The following is a 27102-nucleotide window of genomic DNA, read 5'->3' as shown; positions in this document are numbered from 1 at the left end:
GCTCCGCGTCAATGGGGCTTGCGGGGATTTGGCCCGAAGGCGGGCGACACTTCTGTCTCATTCAGCAACAACAGCCATTTGATAAGAATCACCGACAGTGAACGGCAACAAAATGTTGCCAAGCCTCGAAATGGGGGGCACTGAAACAACTCTCTCCACCTTCTCCAGCAATATAATAATATTCCACTATATAGAGCATGACAATTTGGACACAGATATAAAACAGAAATCAATGAATATGGCCTTGGCTGCGTCAGAAATCCAGGAAGCGCAACGGATGCATGGAAGTCAGGGCATGGAGGCGGCTCTCCGCCCCCAGGATAATGCCCGGATAGAGGCGATCATGGCTGATAATCACGAGCCTCACGGTGACATCACTCTTACGCTGCAAGCCTTTCGATTTTCTTTGGCGATTCATTTTAAAAATTGTGCTCTTAGAAAATTAGGAAGTTCTTGGCTGAATAAAATTGTAATTTTATAATGTCCTTAAAAACTTACCTTAAAAATGAATAAAAAATTCAAAGAGTTTGCGTTTGTTTTTCGTTATATTCGATATTAAAGAAGATGCTTCCTAATATGTATGTCTATAATATAGAATCTATAATATTTGGATATTATAATAGTGTTTGAGTTTGAAATCTGAGGTTACTAGAGCTTCTAGTCAAGTTTTTAATCTCTCTTTTATAAAATAATTAAATAAAACTACGGATTAAAGTTCAAATTCATCGAAGGGGAGAGTCTAACCTCTTTTAGGTTATCTGCTCTCTTTTTCTCCTTTCACTCTCCTGCAGATAACTTAACGGTAAACTTGGGACATTCTTTACGCAAGCGCAAGGAGAGTAAAGGAGAGAGCCCGAGAGAAAAGCTCTGTTTGGATAAAAAAAAAATACTAATTTTAATCAAAACATGTTTGGATGCTCTCTGGTTACTGTTCCACTCCTCTGCTCCTTTGAATCCTTATCATCCTGGCCCCCGGTGATGGTTCCTATTTCAAGACTTGCAAAGACGAGAGCATTTGATTGAATTGTTATTGTTGAAAGAGTTTGTGCATTTTTACCTGTCTTGCTTTTGCCTCTGTTGTTTTTTTCCTTTTTGATGCCATTTTTGTTTTTTTTTTCATTGCCATTTGTAAGGAAACACATTTGAGGCTATGCAGTCCTGGCACACATGTGTAAGCGAACAAACAAGCCCAAAACTTGTACGTGAGCTGATTTTTGTAGTCCTGATTGTGTTTGTGTACATTAGGACATTTTGGTCGGGCCAGTTGTTGGGCTACTTAATGGTCGAGTAGTCATGGCAGGCACTACCACCCATTGCCAAATGCGACCCTGACCTAATTTTCACTCCACTTGCCTCGCTTTGGCGTTGCATGTGCATGTGTGAGGCGCGTTCCATCGCAAATCATTCAACTGAATTGATTCAACTGTCATTTTAAACGAACATATGCCTCCATAATGAATGTTATGTCCTTTGCTGACGCAGGCACAGGTGTCTGTCAATCATTTATGTTGTTGGGATAGACAACGATTTAATTATAAAGAAGATATTACAATAAATTAATCATACTAGTTAGAATTTTAATATATGAGAAAGCCATCACTCATACGCACTGTTGTATCATGAATTTTCTACTAAAACTATCCTTGATAATTGGCATTCCTTGGTGCACCTAGAAGAAAAATGTATAATATCCTTTAAACTTAGGATTCTTCTCTCTGAGAAGCACCTGCGGCAAAATTGGTCGAATGAAACATTTTCCAGGCATGTTGTCGACATTTTTATGGCTGCCACGTTCACTTTGCTTACAACTCCCCTTCGCTTCGTCCTTTGGCTCTGACTCTCTCGCTCCTTCCATACTGCTGTTTGGCATGACCTTCTCACTCTGCCAACCACTTGGCTGCCCAATTAAAAGTTTTAGCACATTTTCACTTGAAATTAATTGTCGGTAAACGTAATTCATGTCCGAGACACGAATGCGCTAAAGGAGCTCAACAGCGCAGGACCCAGGCCAGGATCCAGGATCCAGGATCCAGGACACACAACAACAGCAGCCACAACAACGGGAAGTGGCGGAGCAGCAGGACCTTCAAATGTTGCCAAATGCACCATCACCACACCAATAAGCTGAAGATGCCAAGTGAGATGCAGAGCTCGTAAGAAGCGTTGTGGCCCCAATTTTAGGACTCGCGCTACTTTGTTGCGAAAGCTGTTGCATACTTATGTGCGCTAATGCCAGGACAATTCAAACAGCTGCCCAATTTCAGCAACCATAAAAGCGTCTTTTTAAGTGTATATTAAAATGTATATAAAAATTAATATGGATAATAAGTTAGTGAGTTTGAATCCTTTGTATAATAAACAAAAATATAATAAAATATATTTTTGGGAAAATGTCATTTTCCGTGGACAATAGAAAACATAATTAAAATGAAACTCCCACCAATCATACTGGGAGTTAGAAAAGCGAGGAGAAATGAGATAGTTATTTGGCTAGTTCCCACCCAGGGCCATAAATTACCCTGGCACCGCCGTTTAGCTGGAACAAAATGAAATTTTTCAATTTAGTTAAAGGCCACTGTCGATGGCGGGCTAATGTCATTAGCAGGTAAAGGACACAGGAGTAGCAAGCCGGACCGGACCTGCTCCTGCTGCAAGAACATAAATTAAAATCGAAACCATGGACCATTTTATGTTCGTTTAATGGCAATCGATGGGCAGGAGGATGGTCATAAAATAATATAAAACGGGGGAGCAGGTCAATGTTTAAATAATGCCAGAAATTTTATTTAGAGTCTCTGTCTCTCCGAGGAAAATGGTAATGGTTGGTCATAACTCGAGGGCCACAACCGGGCCGAAACTAATTGACAATTCAAAATGTTTCGGATGGCCAAGTGGAGCTGGCGTGCTGGTCATAAAGTTAATAAGCAATTTGCATAACAAATTGTCTAAAACGTTGACAACATGTCGTATGGAATTGCCGAATGTGAAATCCGAATGTGAAGTGTGACGGGATGGATGCTGGTCGGTGGGGGGAGGTGGTCGGCGGTGGTCTCATTACTAATTTTCCATGCACTGCCTTGTATTATTACGCATACGCACTGTGGGCCGCCCCAATGGGCCGTCCTGGGCATGCATTTAATTGTTTCAAAACGGGACACACACTCCTCCCTTGCAGCGCTTGAAACTCTCAGTCCCTCTGGCCATACAGTGTTCGTTTGGATCGGATTTTTGCAAATGTGCATGCTCGTAATTTATTCTCGGCCTGTTAATTAGCGCGACAACAAGAAACCGAATGATTTAGTTTGCTACCATAACGAATAAGAGGGTACTCACTATAAAAAATCAATAAATTAATCAATAAAGTTTGAGATTGCAGATAAACTTCTTTGTGTTTTAGGGTCTTTATTTTTTATTTCCTCTTTCAAAGTGTTTATTTGAGTGGCAGGACCTGAAAGGCAAACTCTAGTGATGTCCTTATACACCCTTCTTATAAAGGGTATTAGCATTACATGGTTATGGCCGCATTTAGTGTACTTTCCACTGCAATTAGCCAGTGTCAATTGTTCATGCTGCTGTTGGTGGGGCATTAGTGGAATGCTTTTTTCTCCCACATTTAAACAAACGCATATGCATTCGAATACATATAGGGTATCATATATACATACATATACATTTGTGATGCTGGGGATGCAGGGCACTGAGCTAACTGCCATTTGCAGCTGTTTCTATTTCCGTTCACTGGCCACAAAGCTGCAGCGGTCCTTCGGCCCATACGTCCGCCTGCCAGTACGTCCTTCTGTCTCTCTGTCCGCCTGTCCGCCTGTCCGTTTGTCCGTTCCATTTTCCCCCAGGCACTACATCATTTGTAATTTGATGGCATGCTTAGCAGGGAGCGAGTAAGGGCAAAAGGGTTGAAAAGGGGACGGGCGGACAGCTGCCAAGAAATTGTGCCTCAAAGTATGCACCACAATTGCGGCCAGGGCCATTATAATTGCAAGCACACACATACACACACATAGATTGGCAACACAATCCTTCAAACATGGCAACCGGACCAGCACCGGAGATACATTTGCTCTTGGCAGTTGCATTTTGCATTATGCTTTGTTATAATTAAATGATTATCAATTTGGCAAATATATGATTGGTTTCGGTCTGAGACTTGAGAAATGAAAAGCATTGAAGCGAAAATTGATCCCAAAGTGCACAAATAAACTACCCACTAGGATGTCCTTTGCTTTTAATCAGAGGGACGGTTCATGGAATATATTTGTTATCTTAAAGCAAGCTTATCCGGCACGCAAACTAATTTGAGTAAGATTTTTGCGAGTGCATTTTAATTAGTAATCTAAACAATCCGAATTGTTTACGGCGCCTCTCCAGCATGTGTCTCCACATGGAAATCTCCATATACATACCTTATCATACTTGTCCCACCTCTTTAAAATTCAATAAGATCACTTTAAGTGCTTATAAATGACAGGATTTATGAGTTTTAATAAAGTATGAAAAGACTTCCGCTGGAGGATGATAAGAAGGCTTCATAAAAGCCACTAGCCAGGGGGATCGATCGATAGAAGTAAACTGACTAACATGAAGTTGATTGTGTTCTTGGCCCTTGTGGCAGTGGCAGCTGCCAATGTCCTCCCATCCGAGCTGAACAAGGTGGTGCCCGTTAAGGACATGACCCGCCCCGGCAAGGTAGAGGGACGTATCACCAACGGATATCCGGCTTACGAAGGAAAGGTGCCCTACATCGTGGGCCTGAGCTTCAACGACGGCGGCCACTGGTGCAGTGGATCGATTATTGGCAACACCTGGGTCCTGACCGCCGGCCACTGCGTCAACACCGCCAACCATGTCCTGATCTACTACGGAGCCAGCTTCCGCCACGAGGCCCAGTTCACCCACTGGGTGAGCCGCAGCGACATGATCGTCCATCCCGACTGGAACGACTACCTGAACAACGATATCGCCCTGATCCGCACCCCCCATGTGGACTTCTGGTCCTTGGTGGACAGGGTGGAGCTGCCCAGCTACAACGACCGCTACAACAGCTACGCCGGCTGGTGGGCCGTTGCCTCCGGATGGGGCCGCACTGATAACGACAGTGGCATGTCCAACTACCTCAACTGTGTGGATGTCCAGGTCATGGACAACAACGATTGTCGCAACTACTTTGGCGGCTACTACATCACTGACAACACCATCTGCATCGACACCGACGGCGGCCGATCCTCCTGCAATGGTGACTCTGGTGGTCCCCTGGTTAGCCATGATGGCAACCGCATCATCGGCATTACTTCCTTCGTCGGCTGGGAGGGCTGTACTGCCAGCAAGCCAGCTGGCTTCACTCGAGTCACTGGATACCTGGATTGGATTCGCGACCACACTGGAATTTCCTACTAAGGATTTTCAAACAAATAAAAAGCAGCATGTTAAAAAATTAAACTGTGTGACTTTAAACCATAGGCTCTAGAAAAAAAAATTATTCTATATAATGTTATATTTTTATTATTTCTATAACTATTTTAAAGTCAACTTTCAGGCATATTAGCCACCTAGTTTTAATCAACTTAGCCTTATACCCTCTCCAGGCTTTTGTTGGCAAATCTTTGGCCATCTTTTAGGATCCTTTTGTTATTTTTTGTTACAGGATGCAATTGTGGCTCCGCTAAACTATGCTAAAAAAAAATCAATATGAAGTGCGAGGGCCGAAAAATCGCCAATAAATTTCAGTAACGTAAAACAACACAAAAAACGCTGGGCAATTTACTTGAGAAATGAGTTTTTAGCGAAGCCTGGCCGTGGAGCGGAGGAGGAGGCAGCCCGAAAATCAATTCACTCAGCCATTTGCTCGACCCAGCGTGTAATTTCTCAATTTTTGGCCATCCAGACCAACCAGGCTCACGCGATACTTCTCGTGTTTTCCAACTTCCTGTTGTTTTCCATTTTATCCGCCAATGTCCTGGTTAATTTGGAGCCTTAGCCAGCGAAGGAATTGAAAAGATGGGGGACTTAGGTTTGACTATTTATAAGCTTCTTGGCTCTGAGTTCCTTTTGCTGCGCTCCGTTGTCCTGGGAAGGCAATAAATCTCTTGGCCTGGAGGTACGAGTTAAGTGCCTGGATAGAAAACTATTCCGGAGCTTCAGTTGCAAGTGGCAAGGATAAATAGCAGATAGTTTCATAAGAAATGTGCGATGAAGATGCAATATTTTGTAAATGGTTAAAGTGTGAAAAGGAGTTTAAGGATATTTAATTGAAAGGATAATTGAAGGTTTATCCAGATAATTTATTTATAATTAAACCTTATGCTGCATGACTCACTCGGATGTCCGGATAGGGATGGTAAATATAGGCTATCTTGAATCAGACTTATCAGATGTACCTGCTTTTAATAGGGTTTTTGAAAGTGCATTTTAATTAGTAATCTAAACACTCATAATTATTTACTGCGGCTCTCTAGCATGTGTCTCTGGCAAATCACCATACACATACCTTATCTTATTTGTTCCACCTCTTTAAAATTCAATAAGATCATTATTTATGAGTTCTAATAATGTTAGAAAAGGCTTCCGCTGGAAGATGATAAGGAGTCTTTATAAAAGCCATTGGCCGGGGGATCGAACGATAGTAGTTAACTGACTAACATGAAGTTGATTGTGTTTTTGGCCCTTGTGGCAGTGGCAGCCGCCAATGTCTTGCCCGAGCTGAACAGGGTGGTCCCTGTTAAGGACATGCCTAGTACCGGCAAGGTAGAGGGACGTATCACCAATGGATATCCGGCTTATGAGGGCAAAGTGCCCTACATCGTTGGTCTGAGCTTCAACGACGGCGGCCACTGGTGCAGTGGATCGATTATTGGAAACACCTGGGTCCTGACTGCCGGCCACTGCGTCAACACCGCCAACCATGTCCTGATCTACTACGGAGCCAGCTTCCGCCACGAGGCCCAGTTCACCCACTGGGTGAGCCGCAGCGACATGATCGTCCATCCCGACTGGAACGACTACCTGAACAACGATATCGCCCTGATCCGCACCCCCCATGTGGACTTCTGGTCCTTGGTGGACAGGGTGGAGCTGCCCAGCTACAACGACCGCTACAACAGCTACGCCGGCTGGTGGGCTGTCGTCTCAGGATGGGGCCGCACTGATAACGACAGTGGCATGTCCAACTACCTCAACTGTGTGGATGTCCAGGTCATGGACAACAACGATTGTCGCAACTACTTTGGAGGCAACTACGTCACCGATAACACCATCTGTATCAACTCCGAGGGCGGACGGTCCTCCTGCAATGGAGACTCCGGTGGTCCCATGGTTAGCCACGATGGCAACCGCATCATCGGTATTGTTTCCTTTGGCAGTTGGGAGGGCTGCACCGCCAGCAAGCCAGCTGGCTTCACCCGTGTCACTGGTTACCTGGACTGGATTCGCGACCACACTGGCATTTCCTACTAAAGTTTTTAAAACAAATAGAGTCTTTCAAGAGCACCCCGATTAATAAATTGTTTAGCGTTTTATTTTTCCATACCTCATTCCTTTAGCTTTTATTTAAAATTGGAATATGCAGTGATTGATAAACACCAGCCTCGATTTTTCTTTATAAAGTAAAGTTATCAGGGAGTAATAAATTATGAGTCTAATTGGTTTATTTCGCAGTCTTATTGAAGCAAAAAATATTCTAAAGTCAACTTTTGGGCTTACTAACCACATAGTTCTAGTCATTTAAGCTCTATGTCTATACAGCGTTTTGTTGGCAAATCTCTGGCCATCTTTAAGATCCTTTTCTTATTTTTTCCTACAGGATGCAATGGTAGCCCCGATAAACTATGCAAAAAAATATACACAGTGTTTAAATAAAATTTTAACGCGATAATTTATTCAAAATTAAAACTTATGCTTATGGGTGGACAATGTCGGAGCTTAGGGGTCCTGCAGGGTGAGTCCCAGTCCCTTGATCTTCTCGTCGATCCACCTGCGCAGGTAGGGGACATTAGTGTACACCGCCGGAATGTCTTCAACGGCGCATTGGACGCCCCAGGATACCATGCCAACAAGCTGGAAGCGATTCTGCTGGCCGGGTATCGTGCAGAACAAGGGTGAGCCGCCGTCGCCTTTGCAGGTGTCCTTTCCGGCAACGCCACCGGCACAAAGGAAGCTGGGACGTAGCCTGAATCTTGTTCCCACAACTGTGTTCCGCAACATGGCCTGGCACTCGTCGTGCTCCACAAAAGGCAATTCAATCCGCTTCATAATGTGCTCCAGCTGCTCGCTGTCTATGTCCTTGGAGCCCCAACCGGTGGCAATGCAGGTCGATTCCTCCAGCTGATCAATCAACTCAGGAGATTCCGTGGGAGGCAGACACAGGGGCTGGATGTGAGGAGCCATCGCGACGGGCTCGTCCAGGAGCAGCAGGGCTATGTCATTGTAGAGCTTTTGCTCGTGAAATTCCGGATGCATGATTATCTCCTTTATGCGCCTAGCCTCATGGAGGTAGGGTTCATTGATGCTGTTTAAGTCCCAGTCGCCCATCCTGGCCACTAGGGTGTCCACCGTCTCGTTGACCAGATTATGGGCACTGGTAATCACCAATTGCGGATGAATCAGAGTGCCGCCACATAAGAACTTCTGCCGTCCCGTAAATATTCCCACCATCCAAGGATACTGCCCAAAAATGGCCACATCCGACGTGTAGTTGTACTTGTCATTGTCGGGAATCAGGCCCTGGGGATTGCTCCATCCGCAACTCTTGTACTTGAAGTCTCGCTGCTTGGCCACGTAAGGGCTGTGGTTTTCATCCACCTGCAAAGGAATACCAAAAAATTAAATCTTAAAAAGATTATCTAATCCAGGTTTAAGACCTAACCTGTTGATCCACAGCACAGCACCGATAGAGGGATCTGGAGCACACCGAAGTACCGATCCTGGGATTGATCAAAGAGACCCCAGAGTCAATGATGACATTGTCGCGGCATAGCCTTCGTGGCACACACTCCATGTTCACCCCACAACTCTCGTTGGGCTTCGGTTCCAGGACACGGCCTGCCTTATTCCGGATTCCTGGTGTAGCGGAGGTCACTGGTGTTGCCAAATTGGCCAAGAACTCATCCCAGCTCTCCAACTGGGCCCGGTCGCAGCACACCATTCCGGTGCCACAAAAGTGTGCTATCCGAGGTCCAATACCCTTCTGTCCCGAGTCATCCGACTCCTCGCAGCGTTTCGCCGTGGTGCAGAGTTCATCCGAGTTGCACATTGACGAAACGGTGTCCTGGGTCAGGGCGCATTGGATGAGAAGTGCAACCAGCAAGCAAGCTGGGATTAGCCGACTAATCATTATTGCGGGGCGGGAACTGGACAGAACAAAGAGGGAGAATTAGAATGCAGCTGCCAGATAAGAGATTCTAATCTAAGTCAATGCAAGACGGAGGTTATCAGAAATCATTGACGATTTGTACAAACACAAAAGTCACTTGAGATCAGAACACAGAACCTTTAAAAAAATGTTTAGATTTTTCAGTTTACGGTTTGAAATAATTAAAAACGCATTGGGTTAATCCATTTTAGACCGGAATTTATGGTTTTTCATTGATTTGATTGAGGTTCTAGAACTACAAACATATTAATTTTCACTTAGAAACACAACACAGGTTGATTTTCAATTCTAAACAACTTTTGAAGTCTTTTGTTTAAATAATACGTAGAGTGCATTTTAGACGGAACATATTTTATGCAAATTTATGGTTTTTCATTGAGTGCGATGCGGTTTCCACAAGTATTACTAGTTTTGAGAAATACTCTATGCATTTAATGCACTTATGTAAAGTATATGTAGTATATACCTGGAGCTTTATAAGTCTTGATTAAACTTGATGCGAGGGTTTTCCAAACTCAACTGATCGGCTAGTGCGAAATCGAATCATTTTATAGAACCGGCTTGGAGTATTCTGAGAAACCACAGATCGAGAGCTTGAAAAAGAGAATCCATTAGACTTATGAGAACAATTAAGGGAAAAAAGTATGGGGTAAGTATTATGATTGGTCTTCGGAGAGGAGAGACCCGGATTTAAACGATTTGAATCAGATTCATATGGAGTGCCCCATCATTCCGAGTTCAGTGCTGGTCGAATACGCGTCGTATCTTGGAACACACAGTTGAAATGGCGCATTCAATTGATTTGTTTCGAAGTGTAAGTGGGATTTTTTGATTTTCAGTAGATTATGGCTTATTATTGTTTGGCCGAAAGAGCAGCAGAGTAAACAGTGAACAAAATACATAAGAGTATGTGCTTTTGGCGGCTGGATAGTAATCGAGTCTGGTATTTCCCATTTCAGATCGCCATGCGTCCGGAGGCGACGATTTCTGTGTTGATTCTCCCACTCATATCTCTGGTCCCGGTGGCTTTCTCATCTACCAGCTGTCTGAACCATGAGATTTGCATTGGCGAGAGGCTGTGCAACCTCACGGATGATTCCGGCCTTGGAAAGCTCATACCTCGGATTCTGTACAAAAGCTGCGGCCAGGGCCTGGTCTGCTGCGAGAAAGTGCAGGTGGAGAGCTATTATGCCGAAGAAGCCGACATTCAGTATCGCAACCAGAAGAAGGGAAATCCATGGGTCACTTCGGAAATCCCAGATACAACTATTCGAACAACTAAGCAAAACACTAAAGCTAAAACTGAGGAGCAGGGATATAAGAGCTGCGGCATTCGGAAAGAATGTGTGCCCCGGCACTTGTGCCTCACCGGAACGGTCAACGAAGACGGAAGGTATATCGTGAAGCCTCGAATTGGAGATAACAAGATTGGTTGCCTATCAGTGGAGGAGTGCTGTGCTTTGGATGACCAGGTGAGAAGGAATATAAATTATCCCTTTAATCTTTCTGAATAAGTTGAAATCAAATTGTACTTACTATACAGATTGATGAAGATGAAAGTCCCACAAAACGAAACCTCAAGGACTTTAGGTATAGGAGCTGTGGCTACAGCAATCCCAAGGGTCTCTACTACAAACTGGACGGCTACAACGACAACGAGTCAACGTTTGCAGAATTCCCCTGGATGGTGGCACTGATGGACATGGAGGCGAACTATATCTGCGGTGGAACCTTGATACACCCCCAACTGGTGCTGACCAGTGCCCATAATGTGGCCAACTACAGTGAAGACTCGCTGTTGGCGAGAGCCGGAGACTGGGACCTCAACAGCCAGACAGAGCCGCATCCCTACCAGATGCGAGGCATTAGCCACGTGATGCGGCACGAGGGTTTCAACAACCTGACCTTTTACAATGACATTGCCCTGCTAATGTTGGAACGACCCTTCCAGTTGGCCCCCCACATCCAGCCCATCTGCCTGCCACCGCCGGAAAGCCCGCAACTGATGTTGGATCTGGAGCGCGCCAAGTGCCTGGCCACGGGTTGGGGGCACACCAATTATTCTTCCAATGTTTTGGAGCACCTGCTAAAGCGGATAGAGCTGCCGGTGGTGGATCACGAGTCCTGCCAGAAGCTATTGAGGAGATCTGTTCTCGGGCGGCGCTACAGGCTCCATTCGAGTTTCCTCTGCGCCGGTGGCGAGGAGGGCAAAGACACCTGTTATGGTGACGGCGGTTCACCCTTGTTCTGCACAATGCCAGGCCTAACAGATCGGTTCTACCTGGCGGGGATTGTGTCCTGGGGCATAGAGTGCGCCGTAAAGGATGTGCCGGCTGCTTATGCAAACGTTGCCTACCTGAGGAACTGGATAGATGAAAAAATCGCGGAAAGTGGCATCGTCCTCCAATGAAATGTTTTAAAATTTTCTTAATTATAGACTAAAAGTTCGTTCGTTTTTTATCACATTTGATTCATTTCCAAAGACTAAAATAAACTTCAGAGAGACAAGTTTCCCACACTTATTCAAGAGTATACCTTTTAAATAAAATAAATTGCCGAATTGTCTTACCATTCCAAAGACAAGTCAAAGAATATTTATCAGGGAATTGAGCTCAAGTAACTCCACCAAATCATCCTTAGCCCCGTGGCCCGTTCCCCGTTGACAATGTTGGATTGTCGGGCGTTTAAGCCAAATTGACTGGCTGCAATGGAAATAGAAAATGGAAATTTATGGCGCAGCAGGTGAAAGTTGTCCCTGCTGCCACCCACAACCTGCCGCCCACAATCCATTCACTGAAAGATTTATGAGGAAGCTTAAACCGCCAATACTGATTGCAAAGATTCATTCTGAGCCGCTTAGCTTGGGGCTTGAAAAGCCAAATGAATTCGCTTACATCTCGGAATACACTGTAGTTGTGCCAGGTGCACCATATCTACTATTTGCATTGTTAATTGGTCCGATTCAAAGTTCACAAAAACCACAACGAACAATCAACTAAGCACTTCCTCTGACTCCCACAGAGCTCAATTTAGTTTCAGTTTATTTAAGGCCGAGATGAAAAAGCCATAGATTCATTTGCAATGCAAAAACATAATTAGCTGGTGAGTTTTTATCCTTTGACACTGCAGTCTTTTCGTCTTTCGGAACTGATTTGCAGCAAATCCTAAATGAGAACCGCAATTGTAAAGTTGAGACTTTAAAGAGTCCTTTGCGGAGACTGCGGAGAGTTCACACTAGGCGAAGCATAAAAATTGAGATATCGGCAGCTAACTGACTCACTGACTGGTTGACTGATTGCTCATACGCACCGTTGACTGCCACTGGCAGTAGTGGCAGCAGCATTGGGAGTGCCAGTGCCAGTACCAGTCTGCCACTGTGGCAGTTGCAGGCCCGCGCCTCTGTCATGTTATCTGTTGGATTTCAATAACCATGTCTGGCATGGCTACTGTTTCATGGAATTTTGTTGGCCGTTGTCTCTTCTAGCTGCAACATTTTATGGAGCTACAAATCAAAATTTGTTGAGCCACATTCCCTCATAAATCAGACTCTGGGCCAGCATGAATCTCTATTTGATGCCGAAAAAAAGGGGAGAAATCTGAAAAAAATTAAACTATCATGAGTCGTTCCTCGGCACAGCCAGCCGGGTGTACATTTGACAATTTGCAGGAAAACTGAATTATTATCTAAACATTTTCCAGTCTGGCCAAAATGTGTGTGCATTAAAATTGCAGCCTCGTGTGCGCAATAATTAAGAATTCAATTTAAAGTTTGCCAACTTTTAGGTTTTGGCTTGCAGCAGCCGGCTAAAAGGCATCAGGTGGCTCAACGTTGTGGCATTCACTGTGGTCGTGTAAAGTCAAAAAGCCGCAACATCATTACGCTCTCATGTACCTTTTGGATGCAAACGGCATTCCACAAACTACCGGCATCTCACACACACACACACCCGTTGAACACACTAACAAAAAACACTCGGCTCACGTGGCGTATGAACAATAAATGGCATCTGCGCCGGGCTAAGCCCATATGTTGCTTTTGGCTGCTTTGGCACAATGCAGCATAAGGGGTTTTGGGGGTAAATTAAAATATAAATGCACTTTAATTATGTTTAATGTCTAGATTTCTAATGGAATTTGGAAACTTTCTCACATAAATTTAAGGTCACAGGAAAAGAACTTATTAAAATAAACAAGAACAGCATCAGAGATAGCTTTAAAATATATCACTCATATTATTGGCATTTAATATACTGACTGCAATATTTTAAAGGGCTATTACATGGTTTTTGGCTTTTGATTATCACATGGGAAAGTTTCACAGGGCAGATGACTAGCGACTTGTAACTCGCCTGCTGAGTACCGATCTCACATCCTTGGTGAACCGCAAGGCATCGAGGAAGGGCAGCAGATTGAGGAGCTCCGTGTCATCCGGATCGTAAATGAATGTCTTGATGGGAATGGCATTGTCCGGAAAGTCGCGATAGGCATTCGGCGAGTTATCGATGATGAAGGTGCCGCTCATGTCTGGATTAACCACTGTAAGATCCTTACTAATCATCGAGGTGGTGGAGGAGCAGTGCTGTCGGTAGTAGCGCTTCTGAATCATGCCACGTCCATTGTCCAAGCGATCCACTACCTGGGCTGCATAGACCTCTAGACTGGCGGTGAATATTACCAGGTCATACCATTTCGACGCGAATTTTAAAAACACATCTACATGTGGTCGCTTGTAAACCTGAAAAAGTAATATATAATTTAAAAAATAATAGGATTCATGACCCTTGACCCCACACCTGGAAAGCAATTGGATCGAGACCCTCGAGTGTAACCGACAGCTCATAATCCGGTTTGGCAGTTTGTGGCACAAGGCTGCAGCCCACCAGCTCATTGGTTTCGGGATCACTGTAGCAGGAGTGCACCAGGGTCTCGTCCAGGTCTAGGACCAAAGTCTTTCGACCCACTTGCCGGAGTCTTCTTTGGGATTCCGGAGATAGAGGGACTTCCTTGTAGATGGGCTCAGTGACCGGCCGTAAGTACGACTCTACCTTGGTCGCGATGAGAGAAAAGAAACTCCGTACGTAGCTGCCCAGGTCGCTGGTGAGCAGTATTGAGATAAGTGGCTGTCGATTGTCACTGGAGCGGGATCTTTGGAGGTTACCGACAACGGCAACTGCCACAGGACTCGATGGGGCGAGCTTCACCAGGTGTGCCGATTGTGCGGGCAGCTGGCTGACCATTTTGTATCTGACGTCCTTCCGAATCGCCGGCGACTGTGTGCGAATCAACAAGAAGCTAGTTCTGCTGGGCACTCACTTACATTATATATATTGCGTCAATTTTAAAATGTGTAAGCTGAATCAAACTGTTTGTGTTACTTTTCTGCACAGTTTTCAAATGATAAAAAAAAATCCCGACTAGGAAACAAAACCTTTTTTTCAAAGCCTATACAGTTTTTAGTTTAAATCCAAGTCCCAAGAAAACAACTGAAATACACACCTCTTACTGCCTATAATCTGATGATTTTCACGCCGTTGCTCTGAGTCAAATGTGAGCTGACACTAATTGCCAGCAAGCCACAGACACGACTACGGGGGCAGGACTGCAGCCTGACAGCCGATTCATTACCCAACCCAAGCCATAGTCCTTGCTCGCAGAATCACCGAAATGATATGCAAGCCAGTGCGGATAGGGAGCTGCCAGAGAAAGCCATGCTCCCTTGCCACCTGACGTTAATTAGGGCTTGCATAATTTACTCGTACACCTGTAAATGTAACTGTTACTGCTCCGGAGCACCTGACTTCCGTTGGGCCAACCGGCCGCATACGCAATCCCCCCCTCTCAAGCTAATTGAGTTATAATGCTAAGCGGCAATTTTGTGGCAAAGTTGCATTAGCAGTGGCCAGTTGCACGGTAGACGGTCTCCAGACATAAATCACCACGCAATGCCGCGTTCCGAGTTCCGAGTTCCTTCTGCAGTTATTTAATGTACCATGGCCCACGCCATAAATACGTATGTTTCTGCCCCACATTCCCTGACCTGTCCGGAATATTTTCCATTTACCCAACTGACAACTGCAGCAAAAAGTTTTATGGCGGAAATAGCTAGCTGTAAACTGAAAACTGCAAGCAGCAACTTGCTACTTGCAACTTGCAACTTGCAGCTTGCCACTTGCAAGGTTGCAACCAAGCAGCCATGTGAAATATGTTTGGCAATTTCTTGGTATATTTTTCGTTTATTAAGAAAAATGATGGGTTTTCTGCCCTGGCGCACAACTTTTTATGAATAGTTTCAGGGAAACAAAGAAAATAACTAAACTTCCAAAAATGTGTACTAAGTCTCATTTTGTTTTCAACACTTGATTCAGCTAGGTAAAGGATCCAATCGGTTAACAATTGACTAAGAAATTGCTACCGCTCTGAGCTCCATAAGCCCCCCATGCATTTTTCGATATTTGGCAGGGGGTCCCCCAGTAAATTTAACAAAAAATGTAAAAAATATTTCGTTTCTATATATTGATGCAGATTTGTGGAGAATCGATCCACGAGTCGTTTAAGGTACCCCGCTCAAGAATCGGATGATTATTGGCAAAGATATAGCCATCGCCGTGGGCCTCATAAGCCCCCCATGCATTTTTCGATATTTGGTAGGGGGTCCCCCAGTAAATTTAACAAAAAATTGTAAAAAATATTTCGTTTCTAGATTTTGATGCAGATTTGTGGAGAATCGATCCACCAGTCGTTTAAGGTACTCCGCTCAAGAATCGGATGATTATTGGCAAAGATATAGCCATCGCCGTGGGCCTCATAAGCCCCCCATGCATTTTTCGATATTTGGCAGGGGGTTCCCCAGTAAATTTAACAAAAAATGTAAAAAATATTTCGTTTCTAGATTTTGATGCAGATTTGTGGAGAATCGATCCACCAGTCGTTTAAGGTACCCCGCTCAAGAATCGGATGATTATTGGCAAAGATATAGCCATCGCCGTGGGCCTCATAAGCCCCCCATGCATTTTTCGATATTTGGCAATGGGTCCCCCAGTAAATTTAACAAAAAATGTAAAAAATATTTCGTTTCTATATTTTGATGCAGATTTGTGGAGAATCGAACCACGAGTCGTTTAAGGTACCCCGCTCAAGAATCGGATCATTTTTGGCAAAGATATAGCCATTGCTGTGGGCCCCATATGCCTTTAAGTTCAACAATGTTCCAAAATGTAGAATATGCCTGTCAAATCGAAATCAGCAAAAAATCAGCAGCATAATATTCTGGTTTTATCATTTCATTTTGTTTACACGTTTCTGTGATACTGTGCAATTTATGAGTCGCCATATATAAAACCCCAAACTGATAAGAGTGGCCCTGTAGTATAAATAATTTCATTCATGAGTGATAACAACAGAATATTCGAAAACAGAGGCTTGTCCTATGAAATTAGTGTAAAGAAATGATAAGAGGTTTAAATGTATGAGCTAGGTGTACCTCGAAACTCACACTAGTTTGAAGCAGAATGTGAATCCGAATCAATTTTCTCTTCTTGCATAAGAAATGATTGCCAATTTGAATGCGATTTGGCACTTGAATCTTAAATATTTGATGACTTTCACATTGAGTCGTGTACAAGAAAAGGAGTTTTCTCTTCTTCATTTTTTTCTGAGCTTTGAATTCGGGAAGGAAGGTCTATTTAAAAAAAAACGTGAAGGAAAATGCAAAACAATTTGGTAACAAGTAAAATGCATCAAATCTCATGGATGTTGAGGGTCCTGCTAGATTGGAAAAAGCTCGAGTGGCGAAAGGAGAAGCCAAAGCTGTTGCGAAAACATGTCACATTAAGTGCACAGATAGAGGAGGTCCTGGGCGAAAGGACATTCAGCCATGCAGCCACCCCGCCAGCCAGCCATCCAGCCAGCCAGCCAGGATGTCTAAGGGAGCTGAGTGCTTTTATTGCTGTCGGAATTCTGCGTGGCATTTGCCTTTGAAGTTTCAACTGAAAACTTGGCTTCCGCTCCGCTTTTTTCTCTCTATTTGGCCCGGCTTGTTTATGCAATTGTACTTAGATTCAATGGTTATGTTTCAACAGCTGGCATAATGGCCAAAATCAAGTAGAATTCATATCCTGAGTCAATATAAGCTGTCAGCATATTTACATTGAACTTAAAGTTCAAATCCTATAGTAACCTTTGTCAGACATTGACAGGACACCAACCTCGATTGACTTTAGCCCCTAATTAACGCCCAGGACTTTGCCGCTGCTACCATCAGTTTTTCCTTCATTATGCAAAGGACCTCTTTTTATTTTATTTCTCACGCAGCCAGGACAAACTAACAGGAGTGTCTGCTTCGCTGCATTTCAATGGACCACAGAGTATTTGCTTTTTGCCGACGCCCCGGAAAGCATTTCCCTTGGCAAGGTTTTAATTATGATACTTCATTAACTTAATTAGTCCATCCTCAGAATGCATTGCATACTAACAACTGAGGACTGATGCTCGATTGCGGGTGAGAATTATAATGTCAGTTTTCAGTTTATTTATTTCGGCTTAAAAAATACGTCTTTTGAGAAATCATGAACCAGCTCCCATTCTACACAGGCTGCATAGATAATGAATATGATGAATATAGTCCACAAATAGACGCCGGCGGATCGTCGTCCCTGGAAATTAAAGGTGATGCTCCACCACAACGTGGTTATAATGGCTATCACCAGGAAAATATAACAATTCTCGCCGTGTTCTCCATATACCCAAGCGGCAGTATCCTCCTGGCGAAGTCGATTATTAAACAAAAAGGCCACACTGATGCTGATTACCACCGCTAAGTTATGAGAATTGATTTAAAAGTAAAACACTATAAACTATACACTAGATTACCAAAAACAGGGCCTCCTATTATGGCAGCAAATGCCATTCGACCATAACCCTGCATGGCCAAATGGGAATTGGCTATAATATCTGGGGTGGCATTTGAAATGGCTCCAATGGTTACAGACATAAAGTTCTCTGACAGATTAAAGACTATAGCCACAATATCCATAAGGACTTCCAGTTCAGCCACTGAAATCCATATAGTTACTACGGAACTACAAAAGGTTAGAAGGATAAAAACCTAAGGAGAAAAAGGTATTGATAAAGATTATAAATAATGCCACTTTTTATACCAAATGATAGACCGGAGGAACATCTGTTCGGGCATGGATAAAAACCACGACAGCCAGGGGGACTGTCACAGCAGGAGACCACATGGAAATACTATAATCCAGAGATATATACCAGCCAGTGTACTGACTCATTATGGAGGCTAAGGACAACCTTATGTAGTTCACACCATATTCTATAGCTAATACCTACAGTGAACCAGAGTAATGACCACAAAAGGATTCGTAACAATCTGAATACAGTTGAGTAACTTGCTCCAACCATGCTTGTCTTTCTCGTAGTCCACCAGCGGAATAAATAAAAGCAAAACGAAGACTATGGGGCTCCTGATGACCAGGAAGGCACGTCGACATTTCCCGCCCAACTTCCATTCCTCCCGGTCGATGGGATTCAAGGAGTCCAAGAACTCTCGAAAAAGCATCAAGTTCTTGGGATTCTCGCGATTATGCAGGTTAGTACGATTGGCCTCGTAGTCCACTGGCTCCGGACGATCTTCTGGCTTAGGAGTGACAAAGAATCCCGTATTGGTCAGATCGGAAATACGACGACCAAGAGATAGACGATCGGAGGTGGCATGAATCCGAATGTCATCGTCTTCTTCCATGGATCTTAATAAGATCATTTTCTTAAAATATTCCTTATTCAAAGACGAAGAATCCATCTGCATTACCTCAAGCTCCTGCCGAAGTTCTAAAATATTCAATGGAACAATCGATTAAACAGAAACTCTACTATAAGGCTTACTTTTAATCTGGCGCCGCATCAGAAGCACATCGATCACATTAACTACCACATAAACGACATAAACAGCCACCAGGACTGAAAAAAGAGTAAAATAATACAAAAGTTAATATTTAAAAAGATTTTCATCACCTATACTATTCCATTTGGTGACAACTCCACCTTTAACCATAAAATATCGAACAATCTCTACTCCCAGCAACAAAAACAGGAGATCTCTTATAACGCAGTGACCATTCATTTTAAAGGGTTTCAAAAAACACACTGTTCCTCCACTCATAAGGATAATGGCCAGGGCATTGCCAACGGCTATTGTAAAAATGGGAGCTTCAGCTCTTACAGGCATAAGATTGGCAAAAATGTCGGGACATGAATTACCAAAAGCCAGAAACGTAATTCCTGCCAAATACTCATTCATGTGGAGCTTCAGAGACACTATCTTTAGGGCAGGAGAAAAGCTATAAATTTTTTTAAATGAGTATTAAATATATGCCTCATATAATTCAGGCTCACAATGAATCAATATTGAAGGACATGATCCACAGAATTATCACACACAAAATCAAGAAGAGGAACATAAACCCGATCTCTGTCCACTTGCCGTCTATATCAATGGTGCAGTACATCATCCTGAAGTAGTTGAAGAAGTTGATGATCCTTTTGCAGTCCTCGGCTTGGGTGGCCATTCTACAGCGCCACTTGTAGGGAAGCCTCATCACCGCCCTACAGTCCATCTAAGAAAAGAGGTCCTTAAAGGATCAAAGACTTAAAAAGAGTCTTACAATGGCTAGATAGTTGCTGAACTCAAGATCGAGCTCTGTAGCGCCACCCTTTAGCTCCTTTGTGTCCGGATTCATGATGAATGATATAGATAATCAATAGATAATCAAAAGCCATTCATTGCTTGAAAAACTTCTCAATTTTGACAAGATTTGTAAAGCCCACTTTTTTGTTTCCTTTTTCCGTTTTAATATTCAAAAATCTAAACTAAACTTCTGTAGGAATCAAAAGGGACTAAAACACACCTCTGGGCGAGTGAATGGAGTGATAAAGAACGTTTTAATCTCATAAATTATAATCGACATATTGTGACGAAGTCCGTCCCGAGGGTCTTCCCCTAATACAAATCAGAGAATGTGTTCCGTCTTGAGTTGTAAATCAGTCGCTGCCGTCGATAAGATGGCGAACACTCCACCGATCCCTGCCCACCTGACTATATAAGCTCGGACCCGACCCAAACAGACCAATCCAGTGATCCAAACTACAACTTCAACATGGTTTCCAAAGTGGCTCTCCTTCTCGCCGTCCTGGCCTGCAGCCAGTACCTGGCCCAGGGCGTCTACGTCGTCTCCAAGGCGGAGTGGGGCGGTCGTGGCCCCAAGTGGACTGTTGCCCTGGGCAACTACCTCAACTACGCCATCATCCACCACACCGCCGGTGCCTACTGCGAGACCCGTGCCCAGTGCAACTCCGTCCTCCAGAGCGTCCAGAGCTACCACATGGACTCCCTGGGCTGGCCCGACATCGGCTACAACTTCCTGATCGGCGGCGACGGCAACGTGTACGAGGGTCGTGGCTGGAACAACATGGGCGCCCACGCCGCCGAGTGGAACCCCTACAGCATTGGCATCAGCTTCCTGGGCAACTACAACTGGGATACCCTGGAGCCTAACATGATCTCTGCCGCCAAGCAGCTTCTCCAGGATGCCGTCAACCGTGGCCAGCTGAGCTCCGGATACGTCCTCTACGGCCATCGCCAGGTCAGCGCCACCGAGTGCCCTGGAACCCACATCTGGAACGAGATCCGCGGCTGGTCCCACTGGTCTGCTTAAATCCGATCTTTCCATTCCCACTTTCAAATAAATGAGCAAAACAAAAATCAGTTGAATCTTTTCTTTGGAAACTATTAATTTTATTTGAGGAATGTATAAACATATTACAATTAGTCGGACAAGATTTTTTCTTCCACAGGTAAGAATACATCGTCGGCAAAGTCGTGGATGATCCCAAATTCGACGCAAACCATGTACACAATATATAGAGAAAATAGACAAAGCATGAAGATGCCAGCAGAGCGACGGGCTTTGAAGTCAAAGGTCATGCACCACCACAAGGTGCAAAAAATTGTTATTTGAATAAATATATACATATTTTCACCATGCTCGCCCATCAGGGACAATTTATCATTCCCGCTTAGTGTGGTACGGATCACCATCTCAAGCCCTATTGTGGCCACAACAGCTAAGGAGGAATATGATCTTTTAAGAAGGAAAATGTAGTTTAAAATTAAAGTACATACTGAATACTCCCCCACCCATGATAGCTCCAAATGCCATTTTTCCATAGCCCTGCTTAGCAAGATGAGCATATGCCAGTATGTCAGCTATCACAGCGGAAAAGGTTGAAAAGGTCACAGACATGAAGTTCGACGATAAATTAAATACAACACCGATGATCGAAACGAGGACTTCCATTTCCCAGGAACAAATCCAGCAGGTAAGCAAAACGCTGAACAAAGTCAGTATGGAGAAAACCTGCAAAAAAACAGATTCCTTAATTCTTGGAGTAATTTTTAAAGATCCTTTAACTTACGACATGATAGGGCGGCGGGATATCCGTCCGAGTATGGATAAATGTAGCCAAAGCCAATGGAATCGTTATAATCAATGTAGAAACGGCAACTGTATACCTTATTTCCACATTGAATGAAGGGTATGATGACCAAAGCATGCCTATAAGGGGAAAATATAATGTTAATGATTTAGTTTTATGTCTGGGGCTTAGGCGAAAAGAACGAACGCTTACTTTCCATAAATATACATACTACAAAAGGATTTAAGACAATCTGCAAACAATTAAGCAGTTTTGACCATCCATGCTTGATCGCCTCATAGTTTACAATGGGAATCGTCAAATGAAGGAAGAAGACTATGGGACTCCTTATAACATATACTGTGCGCCAAAATTTTCCATTTACAGCCCATTTCTCCTTGTCAATGGGATTTATGGACTGAAAGAATTCCTCAAATAGAAAGAGATTCTTGGGATTGGCTTTATTATGAAGGGCGATTCTATTTGAGTGTACATCGACTTTCCTGCGATGATACAGAGCCTTTGGAGTAATAAAGAAGCCAGTCCTATAAGGGGACTTGAAGGATTCATGGATATTAATGTCGTCTTCTTCCTCAAGCTTGTTCAATAAGCGAATCTTTTTCATCAGTTCTTCGTCCAAATGATGGTTGAGAGGATTAAGGCCTTTGCTTAATAAAGAAATCTCTAAACGTAGCTCTAAACTCCAGAATTAAAAAATAAATAAAATAAATCAGAAAATTTAATATTGAAAACTCACTTCTAATAGAATATCGCAAAAGGACTAAATCAATTATGTTTATAAGAATATAGATGGGATAAATAATCAGCAGTACTAAACAAACAATAAGAACTATTAGCTTAAAGGTTTTTAAGGTTTAAAACATTCCATATACTTACTGGCACCCTCAATCCAAGAGGTTACTTTTGAGGTGATTATAAAATATCGAGACAATTCTATGGTAAACAACAAAAACAGAAGATCTCGAACAATATGGGAACCATTCATAGTAAATGGTCTAATGAAACAAACAGTACCACCGCTCAAAAGGACAATTGTCAATATATTACTCATGACATTATTCATGCTTGGTGTTCCACTTCTCACCGACGCAAAGTTCACCAATAGATCGGGAGTTGAGTTGGCAATGGCCACAAGAACCACTCCTGCGATATACTCATTCATTCGTAATTTTAGAGCAACTATTTTCAGAGTTGGAGCATAACTGAAATAGGTTTAACTTTTAGCATATACTTAGAAGATTATATTATAATCATACTCACTACACATTAATTGTCAAATAGAGAATACAGAGAAATGTGCAGTAAATCATTGCAAAAAGTAGCATCACACAAAACTCGGTCATTTCGTTTTCGATGATGAAGGTGCAATACATTATCTCGTAGTAGTTGAAAAAGTTGCAGAAGCTCCTGCAATCAGTGACTCTTCGAGCCATATTACAACGATTTGTGTACTGCAGCTTCATGGAGGTAATACAACTGGCCTGGGGGCTATAACTATTAAATCGGTCTTCATGAATATACACTTTCATACTTACATTATCCAAGAAGTGTTCAAACTGGTGTGCGAATTCGTAATTAGAATCTCCTAGACGGACCATGTTGGGGCCTCACAAATAATGTTTTGTGTAATAATTGTGTGATATAAATAAATAGTCTGACGGATATTGTACGACTAACTTTAACTAATCTAAAAATGAAAATAAAAGTGCAGTGCTTTTCATATTTTCACAAGTATTGATAATTGCTATTATAAGTATTTATAATATAAGGGCACTTTGTGAAGAGAACATTCCTGTAAACGGAAATGAATAGCAAAATTGTAACTGTAGCCTTATCTACCCATCCCGACTGATAAGGACCTAACTGACTGTATATGGAATAAATCAAAATCACCAGATTGTGACGAGGCTTCTTGGAGGTGCTTCCCCTTATACGAATCTGAGTATGTGCCTCGATTTGGGCTGTAAATCAGTCTTCACCGCCGATAAGATGGCGAACACTCCACCGATCCCGGCCCACCTGACTATATAAGCTCGGACCCGGCCCAAGAAAACCAATCCAGTGATCCAAACTACAATCTTAACATGGTTTCCAAAGTGGCTCTCCTTCTCGCCGTCCTGGCCTGCAGCCAGTACCTGGCCCAGGGCGTCTACGTCGTCTCCAAGGCGGAGTGGGGCGGTCGTGGCCCCAAGTGGACTGTTGCCCTGGGCAACTACCTCAACTACGCCATCATCCACCACACCGCCGGTGCCTACTGCGAGACCCGTGCCCAGTGCAACTCCGTCCTCCAGAGCGTCCAGAGCTACCACATGGACTCCCTGGGCTGGCCCGACATCGGCTACAACTTCCTGATCGGAGGCGACGGCAACGTGTACGAGGGTCGTGGCTGGAACAACATGGGCGCCCACGCCGCCGAGTGGAACCCCTACAGCATTGGCATCAGCTTCCTGGGCAACTACAACTGGGATACCCTGGAGCCTAACATGATCTCTGCCGCCAAGCAGCTCCTCCAGGATGCCGTCAACCGTGGCCAGCTGAGCTCCGGATACGTCCTCTACGGTCATCGCCAAGTCAGCGCCACAGAGTGCCCTGGAACCCACATCTGGAACGAGATCCGTGGCTGGTCCCACTGGTCTGCTTAAATGTTCAGTTTTAGAAGAAATCATTAAAATTGATAAAAAAATTATAATTCCCTTAGTTGAGTTTATAGAGTTTGGAACATAAGTTAGCAAATAGATTAGAAGAAACCCTACTTGGTCTTGTATCCTTACAGTGCCAAAAAAAACTTTAAAACTTTAAAGTTCTGTGATAAACTTGACACATTTTAGCTATTTTCTGAATGGTAATTTCTGCAGGGAAATGATGGCCGATTGCACGACAGTTTTTCCGTCCAAAAAAATTAACTTCCATGACTGAACAAAGCAGCCATAGGACTTGCAACATTAAATAAATCCGCCAAAAAAAATTAAAAGCCAAATGAAAGTTTGGAAGTACTCGTTGACCAAAGTGAACTGTTTGAAACTTCCAACCGCAGTCTCATTAACGACATCCTTGTTAACAAAGTATTTCTGAATGAGTTGCAGTCGCATTTGTTTTTTCGGCTTAATAACTTGCTTAAGCTTTCAGGTTTCAGGACGAATCCTGTTATCCTGACAAGAAGAAACCACTTGGATGGAATTGGTTGGATGGACAGAGAAGGTTGACAAAGTGTTTGGATTGCAGGACTTTTCGTTTATTTTTAAAGTATTTATAGTTTAAGCTTTCTGGAATTAATCAAAAAAGCTTTCCAAAAATAATAATATTTTTTTTTCAGCCCTGGCTTCATTCAGTTCCGCTTTTCTTTATCAATAAGCTTGCCGAATCTTTTGTTTTTTGTCTACGTCATCTCGTTAAAGAATTCGAACCAAACCAAAATATTGACTATTGATCCGTAATCTAATCGAAACTTTGGCATATAAATATTTCTATGCCACGCTTTGATTCCTATCAACTATTAATTTCTTTATTATTTTTATAAAACAACCGTAAATTAATGGGAAAATCCTTAAATCAATGATGATAACAAAAATAAAAAATGGCGGAGTAAAATTTATAAACGAACTATTGAAATCGTATGATGCTTTTAAACTTTGAAACCACACAGTGGTGCGGTTTTTAGACTTTTGGAGACTAAATAAAGAAGCCATTAAGACTCATTAAATTAATAAATTAAATGGTAAACAAATTCTAGCAAGTAATATCGAATATATCCATAAATTTTATAAAGCTTTGTTCGAAAAGCTTTCAAACTCGACAACTGTTATGGCAAAAGGATATGGCATGGATAAAAGCTGTGATTTATCCTGTTCCCATAAAGTTTGCAAGTCTCCAAAAGGGAATAGAATGGACATTTTTGAAAGAGTTTCCTAAATAAATTATAGATTAAAACTTTGTGGTAAGTCTGTTTTATAGCTATAACTTTCGAGCTTCAAGTATTATAGTAAAATTCCCGCAAAAGCATTCGACAGATAACTCTAAAATAAAATCAAAAGTGAGGATTCCTGAAGTAGCTATTAAACGATAATAAAGTTCTATCAGTTTCGGGCAAGCTAAGAACTGGAAATCAAGCCCCCGAGAGATATTTTGATAGCCCTTAGGTGGGAATATTTATGGTCCTCCTTTTGGACAAATTAATTAATGCCACTTGGTCTGATTAGAGCTGTGATTGGGACCTTCGTCATCGCCATATCAGGATCTTGCCCAGATAGCCCCCCCATATCATATGAAAGCACACGACCTGACCGCTTCGCATCGCCTTGGAGCGATAAGCCCGGACTGCGGGTATAAAAGGCGCTGTCAGAGCACAGAACACACACAACAACCGATCCGCAAACATGGCTAACAAAGTCCTCGTCCTTCTCGCTGTGCTCTTCTGCGCCCAGGCCGCCCTCGGCTTGACCATCATCTCCAAGTCGGAGTGGGGCGGTCGCTCGGCCAAAAGCAAGAGCACCCTGGCTAGCTCCCTGAGCTACGCTGTGATCCACCACACCGCCGGTAACTACTGCTCCACCAAGGCCGCCTGCATCACCCAGCTGAAGAACATCCAGGCCTACCACATGGACTCCCTGGGCTGGTCCGATATTGGTTACAACTTCCTGATCGGCGGTGATGGCAACGTGTATGAGGGTCGCGGCTGGAACGTCATGGGGGCCCACGCCACCAACTGGAACTCCAAGTCCATTGGCATCTCCTTCCTGGGTAACTACAACACCAACACCCTGACCTCCGCCCAGATCACTGCCGCCAAGAGTCTGCTCTCCACCGCCGTGAGCCGTGGCCAGATCGTCTCCGGATACACCCTGTACGGACATCGCCAGGTCGGTTCCACCGAGTGCCCCGGCACCAACATCTGGAACGAGATCCGCACCTGGTCCAACTGGAAGGCTTAAGTGCTCTCAGGAAGTGCATTTTCAAAAAAAAATAAAAAAAAAATATCAATTACGCTTCAATAAATTCTTAAAAATATAAAATCACACACAGTTTAAAGCAAGCTTGAATTTTGTTTTCTTTCGAGGGAGTCCCCGGCTTGGAGGTCTTTGTGATTAAATCCCAGGGGATTAACACTGAGACTTTATTATTTATTCACTAATTAAAGGGGCTGTAAAATATATCAGCTCTCCTTTGGAATATCCCCTTTAAAAGTTTAATAATATTCAGCCCACAATGCTATAAGTGAA

At 43.4% G+C, this 27102-nt stretch overlaps 10 protein-coding genes and 1 long non-coding RNA gene across 13 annotated transcripts; 6 read left to right on the top strand and 5 right to left on the bottom strand.

The window, feature by feature from the left end:
- Positions 1–154: 154 nt before the first annotated feature.
- LOC26515431 lies at positions 155–670 on the bottom strand. Its single transcript, XR_001408684.3, has 2 exons — positions 499–670; positions 155–433 (listed from the first exon to the last, which is right to left on the bottom strand). It is a non-coding gene; the product is annotated as an uncharacterized LOC26515431 (long non-coding RNA).
- Positions 671–4584: 3914 nt separating this feature from the next.
- LOC6495225 (serine protease 1) lies at positions 4585–5409 on the top strand. Its single transcript, XM_001958774.2, has one exon. It carries the CDS (start codon positions 4594–4596, stop codon positions 5407–5409), a length of 816 nt encoding a protein of 271 aa, XP_001958810.1. The 5' UTR covers positions 4585–4593.
- A 1224-nt stretch (positions 5410–6633) lies between these two features.
- Positions 6634–7541, top strand: LOC6495226 (serine protease 1). The gene has a single exon (XM_001958773.4). The coding sequence runs from the start codon at positions 6652–6654 to the stop codon at positions 7462–7464; it is 813 nt and encodes a 270-aa protein (XP_001958809.1). The 5' UTR covers positions 6634–6651; the 3' UTR covers positions 7465–7541.
- A 322-nt stretch (positions 7542–7863) lies between these two features.
- LOC6495420 (phenoloxidase-activating factor 2) lies at positions 7864–9938 on the bottom strand. Its single transcript, XM_001958772.4, has 3 exons — positions 9846–9938; positions 8873–9356; positions 7864–8808 (listed from the first exon to the last, which is right to left on the bottom strand). Exons 2-3 carry the CDS (start codon positions 9338–9340, stop codon positions 7930–7932), a joined length of 1347 nt encoding a protein of 448 aa, XP_001958808.1. The 5' UTR covers positions 9341–9356; positions 9846–9938; the 3' UTR covers positions 7864–7929.
- A 153-nt stretch (positions 9939–10091) lies between these two features.
- On the top strand, positions 10092–11897 carry LOC6495227 (phenoloxidase-activating factor 2). The gene is made up of 3 exons (XM_001958771.4): positions 10092–10193; positions 10339–10851; positions 10923–11897. Exons 1-3 carry the CDS (start codon positions 10164–10166, stop codon positions 11787–11789), a joined length of 1410 nt encoding a protein of 469 aa, XP_001958807.2. The 5' UTR covers positions 10092–10163; the 3' UTR covers positions 11790–11897.
- Positions 11898–13587: 1690 nt separating this feature from the next.
- On the bottom strand, positions 13588–14782 carry LOC6495419 (CTD nuclear envelope phosphatase 1A). Its single transcript, XM_001958770.4, has 2 exons — positions 14173–14782; positions 13588–14114 (listed from the first exon to the last, which is right to left on the bottom strand). The coding sequence occupies exons 1-2, from the start codon at positions 14614–14616 to the stop codon at positions 13710–13712; spliced, it is 849 nt and encodes a 282-aa protein (XP_001958806.1). The 5' UTR covers positions 14617–14782; the 3' UTR covers positions 13588–13709.
- Positions 14783–17871: 3089 nt separating this feature from the next.
- LOC6495418 (mitochondrial sodium/calcium exchanger protein) lies at positions 17872–20249 on the bottom strand. 3 transcript variants are annotated; one of them, XM_044715274.1, is made up of 9 exons: positions 20056–20249; positions 19787–20007; positions 19652–19731; positions 19406–19582; positions 19277–19351; positions 18725–19222; positions 18535–18674; positions 18248–18482; positions 17872–18191 (listed from the first exon to the last, which is right to left on the bottom strand). In XM_044715274.1, the coding sequence occupies exons 1-9, from the start codon at positions 20128–20130 to the stop codon at positions 17908–17910; spliced, it is 1785 nt and encodes a 594-aa protein (XP_044571209.1). In that variant the 5' UTR covers positions 20131–20249; the 3' UTR covers positions 17872–17907. The 3 variants fall into 3 exon arrangements, with proteins under 3 accessions (XP_044571209.1, XP_001958805.1, XP_044571211.1); XM_001958769.4 differs by having other exon boundaries at positions 19406–19731; XM_044715276.1 differs by having other exon boundaries at positions 19406–19731; positions 19787–19996; positions 20056–20071.
- Positions 20250–20504: 255 nt separating this feature from the next.
- Positions 20505–21155, top strand: LOC6504315 (peptidoglycan-recognition protein SC1a/b). The gene has a single exon (XM_001967756.4). It carries the CDS (start codon positions 20548–20550, stop codon positions 21103–21105), a length of 558 nt encoding a protein of 185 aa, XP_001967792.1. The 5' UTR covers positions 20505–20547; the 3' UTR covers positions 21106–21155.
- Positions 21156–21163: 8 nt separating this feature from the next.
- LOC6504313 (mitochondrial sodium/calcium exchanger protein) lies at positions 21164–23620 on the bottom strand. The gene is made up of 8 exons (XM_001967757.4): positions 23422–23620; positions 23147–23367; positions 22763–23088; positions 22623–22697; positions 22079–22561; positions 21866–22005; positions 21573–21807; positions 21164–21514 (listed from the first exon to the last, which is right to left on the bottom strand). The coding sequence occupies exons 1-8, from the start codon at positions 23482–23484 to the stop codon at positions 21216–21218; spliced, it is 1842 nt and encodes a 613-aa protein (XP_001967793.2). The 5' UTR covers positions 23485–23620; the 3' UTR covers positions 21164–21215.
- A 257-nt stretch (positions 23621–23877) lies between these two features.
- On the top strand, positions 23878–24575 carry LOC6504316 (peptidoglycan-recognition protein SC1a/b). Its single transcript, XM_001967758.4, has one exon. It carries the CDS (start codon positions 23971–23973, stop codon positions 24526–24528), a length of 558 nt encoding a protein of 185 aa, XP_001967794.1. The 5' UTR covers positions 23878–23970; the 3' UTR covers positions 24529–24575.
- A 1633-nt stretch (positions 24576–26208) lies between these two features.
- On the top strand, positions 26209–26916 carry LOC6502539 (peptidoglycan-recognition protein SC2). Its single transcript, XM_001958767.4, has one exon. The coding sequence runs from the start codon at positions 26260–26262 to the stop codon at positions 26812–26814; it is 555 nt and encodes a 184-aa protein (XP_001958803.3). The 5' UTR covers positions 26209–26259; the 3' UTR covers positions 26815–26916.
- The last annotated feature ends 186 nt before the right edge of the window (positions 26917–27102 follow it).

Source organism: Drosophila ananassae, chromosome 3L, assembly GCF_017639315.1.
Source record: "Drosophila ananassae strain 14024-0371.13 chromosome 3L, ASM1763931v2, whole genome shotgun sequence".
Taxonomy (NCBI): domain Eukaryota; kingdom Metazoa; phylum Arthropoda; class Insecta; order Diptera; family Drosophilidae; genus Drosophila; species Drosophila ananassae.
Note: the sequence above shows the minus strand (reverse complement) of the source record. Positions and strands in the feature narration are given on the sequence as shown.